Source organism: Empidonax traillii, unplaced genomic scaffold (assembly GCF_003031625.1).
Source record: "Empidonax traillii isolate 1590-97213 ecotype Southwest subspecies unplaced genomic scaffold, ASM303162v1 scaffold342:size1861417, whole genome shotgun sequence".
NCBI classification, from domain to species: domain Eukaryota; kingdom Metazoa; phylum Chordata; class Aves; order Passeriformes; family Tyrannidae; genus Empidonax; species Empidonax traillii.
This window is the reverse complement of record NW_020955535.1, coordinates 1,111,978-1,119,452: the sequence shown is the minus strand read 5'-3', so window position 1 is coordinate 1,119,452 and position 7,475 is coordinate 1,111,978. Positions and strand designations below refer to the sequence as shown.

The 7,475-nt window shown below is 43.2% G+C and overlaps 1 protein-coding gene across 1 annotated transcript in view; it reads right to left on the bottom strand.

Annotated features, from left to right (window-relative positions):
* DENND3 (DENN domain containing 3) overlaps window positions 1–7,460 on the bottom strand; it is a 30,113-nt gene extending 22,653 nt beyond the window's left edge. The window contains exons 1-4 of the mRNA XM_027892238.1: window positions 7,358–7,460; window positions 2,088–2,352; window positions 1,415–1,530; window positions 761–900 (exon numbers count right to left, since the gene is read on the bottom strand). Coding sequence (XP_027748039.1) covers window positions 761–900; window positions 1,415–1,530; window positions 2,088–2,352; window positions 7,358–7,441 — 605 coding nt within the window. The 5' untranslated portion in view covers window positions 7,442–7,460. The remainder of the gene's footprint in view (window positions 1–760; window positions 901–1,414; window positions 1,531–2,087; window positions 2,353–7,357) is intronic.
* Between the last annotated feature and the right edge of the window lie 15 nt (window positions 7,461–7,475).

The following is a 7,475-nucleotide window of genomic DNA, read 5'->3' as shown; positions in this document are numbered from 1 at the left end:
TTTTGTATAAGAACAAATTCCAACTCTGTGGAAAACAGAACACCTGGCTTCAAATTTGGCTCTAGAAAGCTTGACTGGAATTTAGTGAAGAAAACCTCTGTTCAAGCTAAGACACCCAGTAATATCCAATGCACACGGACAAGCTCCCTGGTGTCAGGAGGTTTTTAATCCATAATAAATGCACATAGATTTAACAATATAACAATAAAGTAACCTCAAAATAAGTGAAGTTACTAAATAACAAGATAGACCCACGTTCACTCACCTTCCCAATCATGCACAATGCAGAGTATTTGAATGTTTCTACCAAGAATTCCTCTCCAAGTAACCACTGTACTTCCTCAAGTGACTCGGATTATTTCTTTAAAGTGTCATTAACTGTTTACTAATGCAGATATTCATGTTCTTATGATGTTTATTTGGTGCATTATAAAGAGCTTTTTGTGCACTGAAAGTGATTTTCACAAGTGTGTGAAAAAAACAGTACCTGTGAGAAATCTGTTCCCTGCACGTTGGTATTTTCTAGACTTAGCAAAAACCTCAAAGAACACAGAGACAACATTCAAAATTTTCACTTACTGTCTGGACAATATTCACACAGAATTTCTTCTTTTCCTCTCCCCCACATCCCACACAACCTTAGCATAAAACTAACCACAGCTTTAGCACAGCACAGCTCTCCTGACCACATCGTGCAAATTCATGCGCTAAAACCTGCCCAGTCATATCCAGCAGAAACACACAGGACAGCAAATCTTACCTAGAGAGACAATCCTTGAGGGCATTAAAATATGGATATCTGGATACAACACAAACAGCAAAGGGCACAAAACAGACAGGCGCCTTCCCAGTCTGCACTGATTCCCGGTGGGCCTGCCCGTTCCAGGAGATCCAGCCATCCTGCAAGGAAACTACACCTTAACGGGTTTATGGCAATCATTATTTTATGTCTGATATTTTCTCGAGAACTTTGGAGGTTATGACACCCAATTCCCTCTAAACTTTGAAGGGATTTGGATGTCTGTCTCTCCTAAGATCTTCAGAAGAACATCGGCCTACAGGACTGAAACGTAGGTATTAAAAAGAATTTCGGCACAAAATGTATTTAGAAAGAACGAAATGTATTTAGAAAGGGGACAGTCTTCACCAAAAAAAAAAATCTAAGGGATAAAGTCTGCTCCTAAATATCCAAATCTCCTAAATGAAATCTGTAAGACGTTTTCCCTAATGCAGTGTGTTCCAAAGTACTTAAATCCACAATGGCAATTTAAAGTATGATTTGTACTGTACTCCTCCTGACATAAAAACATATCTCTTAACCAATTGCCTAAATTAAACCTGACATTACTCTCCAAGTGTTTTGCTTCGTTTCATTTTCATATGTTCTAACAAAAGCATGAGTTAAGTAACATACTTGCATGGGCTGGTAGTGCTGTGCAACAACACCGTATGTTCTGTTACCACACACGTCAGTGAAGACCAGGAAGTGAATGTGGTCCTCTTTTGATTCAGAAGTTACATAAAGTCCTCCTGGAACGAAGGCAGAAACCTTTTTTTTTAATTGCATATTTAACTGCAGCTTTGTGAAAAGCAATTCGTGACAAATACAGCACATGGCCACTTCATTTCAAGAGAAATGTCTCATTTCTAAGGGATTAAAATCAACATATACAGTCCATTTGATCTAAGGGTTGTTACAGAGCCTGCAAGCTGCACATTACTGAAGAAGCAAAGATAGAATTATTCTGCATTTTCAGTGGCAAAATGCAGTAAATGGGATTTCTCCCCCCCCCTTATTTTTTTCCTTTCAAGATGTTAATAATGTCTGTAATAGTGACATGCAGATTAAAATTTCTGCAATTAAACCTGGAGGGAACATTCACTACTTCAGATATACCTAAATAACAAATGAAAAGTGAGGGAGAACTCATCCATTTGGGGGGGGGGGGGGGGGGGCAAAAAATAATCTTTAAAGTGTTTGCATGCAGGCACTTCACTCAAAGCAAGATTTCCCAATCGGGGCTAAAAAATACAGTTGGGTAAAACAATTACATAATTAAAACAGTTCTCAGTGAGCCCTGGAGTACCTGGGAAGCACAGCTGTGGCAGAGCAACGAGGTCAATGTCCTTGGGAACTGTCACATCTTCTGCGTCAGGAGCTTTCTGCTCCCCGTTGATGCTCTTGACGTTCTCGATCTTGGGTCTCTCCTTCTTCTTTCGGAAAGACCTGCGTTTACTTTTATTCAAGTTATTGCCACCAGGAAGCACCTGAAGGTCATCCCTGCTGATAAATGGAGGCACAAATATAGAGAGGACCTCTGGTTCAAGGCTTTTGGATTTTCTTAGAGTGCCCTGCTGAAAAAACAAACAGATAAACAACAATCAATTGACACTCATCCTGATAGGTTTTTTAAAATTACTTTTAACCCTCTTTTCTCTCTACCTCTAAAACTGTAGGTTTAGAATAGACTTTTTCTTCTTCCTAAATAATTAAGTTTTCCTCCTAATTCTTTGCTTTACCTGTGTTAATGCAAGGGAAAGGGAATACTCTGCGTATTTTCACTAGGCAAGGAATCATTTTCATCACTCAAAATGGACCACAACAACATTATGCCTTGGGCAAAAGAAATTAACAAATATGAAATACAGTATTTCCTCCTTTGCAGTGTTAGGATATACTTAAACTTTACTTAAAATAAACACTGGCAGTAAGAGAAATCAGGCAGCAAATAAATGGAAACGGAGAAAACCAGCAGAACTCCCCAGATAAGTCTTTGTTCAACTCTAGGAAAAGCTACATTTTAACTCAGAATAACCTCTAGTGGAAAAAAAAAAAAAAAAAAAAAAACCCACAGGATTTCACAAGACAACTTTTAACTTTATAAGGCAATTAAAGAAAGTACAATTAAAAACCACAATCACTGTAACAATGCACACAATTTTAAGACACTGTAAAACATGAAGCCATGAAAACCTCTCCATATCTCTCCATATACTGCTGACTGAGTGGAACCAGAACTGAGTGGAACCCCAAGAGCAAGGATGAAATTACAACATTTTTACAACTGGCCTGAAAGCCCCCACAGCCCTGCAACGAGAAACCTGTGGAGGAAGCAACCAGAGATTTCCTTGTGCTTGGGAGCAGTTTTTGTATTCCTGACCATATAGTAGAGGCCTTTTCAATTACTTCACTGCAATTGTAATTCTTCCTGCAAGGTCAAAACAACAAATAAAAGCTTTGTTTCATCAACGGATATTTGGAAACAGGAAAGGCGAGTCCCACTGTGGCTAAAAAGCTGTTTCAGCCTTTTGCTGACAGCTCCAAAATCGGAGGAGATGAAGCCTACATGCTGCTTTTACCTTCAGACATGATGCAAGATGCTCCTTGAGAACCAGTGCTGGCCTCATTCATCATTTCCATAATTTTTAAAATAGCTACAACGTACAAAGCTCTATTGCTTCACTGAAGCCAATCTTCCACTGCCCAAGTTTTGAAACAGAAGTTTCAGCTCATAGATCTTAACAGAGGAGTCCTCCAGTAGTTTTTTTCACATTTGAGCATCATAGGAAAAATGAGAAGGAATACTTCATGATATATTAGTTATTGTATCTTAGGCTTCATAAACTCCACTGTATTTATAATAAGATGCTCAAAAGAAACTACTTCATTAAAAAAAAAGGAGTGAAAAAATACTCTTTTAATGAACACATGGAGCGTGAACTAGAAATAAATTAGAGTGAAAAAGATAAAAGTTCAGATAAATATCCACTGGGATATTCAAAAGTTAGCAATGACCCTAAAAAGCACGTCACAAATTGGGGTACCGAGATCCACATCCACATGCTAAAAACTCCACGTGTCCTTTTCCTTAGCTGGTCTGGAAACACAGATAAATCTAACATGATCACCGTCAAACTAACATGCAGCTAAATATTTCAGGAGGGAATCAGAATTAAGGCTCACCCCTGAGGCTGTTCTGCCAGCAAAGCACAGACCCACTCAACCAGGAGCAATCTCAGCTCGGCAGATTCGCCCCGCCGAGGGTTTCACACAGAGCTCCTTTGACAGGGCAATCCCTGACTGACACCGAGGGCATCTCTGTGCTCCAGAGTGCTGGATGACAGCCAGCAACTTCACTGCCTCAGCGTAACAGCTCCTGAAATGGCAGGTCCTTGATGTCTTGAACTACAGCAGAGGCATTAAACACCGCTGTTTTCCCACAGAACAGCACTGTCAGCACAGTCTCTGACCCAGTGACTCAGTCGCCAGCATTCAAGTCAGCTCCTATTAATGTCTCAGCCAAAGTCACTTTTCCTTACCCTTTCACTTCAGGGACAGTGAATAGGCAGCACCAGAACAATATCCACTTGTTTCTGCTATTCTTTGTCTCTGCTTCTACTGTTACTTCTTCATTTTGAAATGTTTCTCTTCTGTTGCTCTTTATTATCAAGTCTCCTTGCACCACACGTCCCATAAACACTAATGCCTTCTCCTTCCCACAACTCTGCACAATCCCAAGAGTCAAGGATTTCATTCCATCCCCATTTACTGGCTGTGTTCCTGCAACAATGGTGCTGTAAAGGACATGGGCATGAGACAGACTTTTACAATGACTGAAGTATTTAGACACAAACAAGAAGGAGTGTGTTGAAATCACAGATCAGAGCATGACCTCAGCTTTTTGGTGTTTCCTCGATCTCACTGTCCTCTTCCCATGACTGAAGAAGTTAATTTCACTTTGAATGTCATGAAAGAATTGGCTTCTTTAAGGAATAATTGCATAGGGAAAAGTATAAAGACTTAAAAAAATTAGGTTAGACTTAACAATTAGGTTGTAGTGACAGAACAAGGGGAAATGGCTTTAAACTGACAGAGGGCAGGTTTAGATTAGATATTAGGAAGAAATTCTTCCCTGAGAGGGTGGTCAGGCACTGGCACAAGTTGCCCACAGAAGCTGTGGATGCCCCAATCTCAGAAGCTTTCAGGGCCACCTCAGATGGGCCTTTGAGGAACCTGGTCTAATGGAAGGTAAAAGTGGAACCCCATGGCAGGGGTTGGAACAAGATGATCCTTAAAGTCACTTCCAATCCAAACCACTCTAGGATGACCTCTGGAGATTCCAGTGCAACTCTGCTCAAAGCAGTGATAATGTTGAAGTCAGATTAGGTTGCTTTGGGTCTCATACAGGGAAGTTTCAGAAGTCCCTTAGGAAGGAGATTCTTCCCCTCTCATGCCCCAGCCCTCACATAGCACAGTTTATGTTGGTCTCATCCTATTTGTCAGCAGTTCCCTAATATCTAACCTAAACCTGCCCTCTGCCAGTCTAAAACCATTCCCCCTTGTCCTGTCACTACATGCCCTTGTCAAAAGTCCCTCTCCAGCTTTCTTGTAGCCCCTTCATGTACTCAAAGGCTGTAATGAAGTCATCACAGAACCTGCTCTTCTCCAGGTTTAAATAAATCTCAATTCTCTCAGTTTTTCCCCACAGGAGAGGTGCTCCCCCCATCTAATCATCTTCATGAGCCTCCTTTACTTTAGAGACAAGCCCTGTACCACTGACTGTGGTGGGTAGATAGAGAAGCCAAGGGTGGAGCTGACAGGAAGACCTGAGACAAGTCACAGACAGCTTGCACATGACATTTGCCAAATCAAAACCCAGCTTTAGAGCTGCAGGTGGCTTAAGGGAAAGAGGCTTCACATTGTCTGTTTTCACTCTTACAAAATGCACACCTTCAACGCTAGAAAAATAAACCTCTGGCTGAAAACAGAGCCCTTTGATCTCTTCGAATTGAAATCTCAGGGTGACAGTTTTCTTGGCAATAAGGACAATTGATGGATGGCAGCCCAGAAAATTCTGTTTCGTGAGCTTCAGTGCAAAACTGTACCTTTTTTCCTGGCATCCCTGTTGACAACAGGAGAGTCATAGAAGGCTTTTCTTACTTTGGAAGTGAGTTATATAATATTCCCATTGACTTTATCACTCCGTGTTGCAATAAAGTTAAGAATGCACAAACATGCTTTCAAGACCAAGATTTGAAACACTACCAAGATTTTTACCCACTGTAAATATCATCAGAGATCCACTACTTTCCATTGAAATGTTCTCATTTTCTGTCAAGGTCTCTTCTTTCTACATTCACTAAAATTAGACATAAAACATATTCCACCCTTTCCTCATAGTGTTGCAGAAGGAAAAGGAAGTGGAGTAAATATATAAGCTTGCCCTAAGACAGTGATTGAAACCCCTGAGGTGTAACAGCTCGTAGGGACCTTACTGTAGTTAATAAGGACTACTTTCTTTTCTGATGCCTTTTTGAATCTCGAGCAAAGAAACAATTCAAAACCTGCCGTGTGATCAGGATATCAGAATGCCTTCTACTTTCTGTAGCCAGTTTCTTGTTTGTTGTTCCCCGGGGGGGGGGGGGGGGGGGGGGGGGGGGGGGGGGTGAGAGCAATGAGATCAAACTGAGCAAACTAATACGAATAAGAATTTCCCCTTCTTCTAGGTTCACTTCTCAGGCAGATGACGAAACACCACATACACCCGCGATTTCAAAAGTCCGGCGGTGACATTTGAAAACTGTATTCCCCGTGCTGAACGTACACACGAATGAGACCCTGGAATGCTCGGCTGTTATCCCTTAAGAGGCTGACATCAGCAAAAGCCGCCTCCTGAGCGGGCCAGCAAGCAACGAGCCCAACAAAGACCTCTTTATCTAACGCTATTAGAGCGCGCTATCAAACTCGAGCTCCAGCAAAGAACAGCCGAGATCCCCGGGAGCTGTTTTGGCTTCTCCCGCACGTGCTGGCGCCGCGGCGATTCCCGCGGCCGTTCCCGGAGCTTTTTCCCCACCGCTCTTCCCCCCTCGGCACGTCTGAGCCCGGCAGGATCGGGAGGGAGGGCTCTCGCCGAGAGCTCGCACGTGAACAATTACACAGTTATTAATTGTTCGCGCGTTCAAAGCGGAAACCGAACCCCATCGGCTCCCGCCGCATCCGAGCGGCGCCGGCTGTGCCAAACTCAGAGCACCGAGCTCAAGGGGGTTTAGAACTCGTGTCTTCCTCGGGATACGAGTTCCCAGGCTTTATTCCTTTAACCTCCAGCGGAAGACGGGACGAGAGTGATCATCCAGTCGAGGATACGCGTTTTGCCGTCCCTGACTGTATAAAGCTACAGTGAGTTCTCCATCTACGCTCGGACCTTTGGAAAAGTGAGATCACCTCACACTGCTACCAGACTCCCCCTGCTCTGCTGACGTCCACCCGACAAAACAAGTTTTTTTGCTGAGGTATCTCAGCCCCATCCGCTGACAGGCGCTGTCCCGCGGCACCGGCACCGCCCAAACTCCCCCTCACCTGGAGCAGCGCCCGCACCCGCTCCCGGGGCGCACCGACCAGCAGGCAGACCTCCAGCAGGCCCGAGGGCAGCACGTCCTCCATTACACAGCGGGCACGGGGCAGCTCCTTCCCCCGG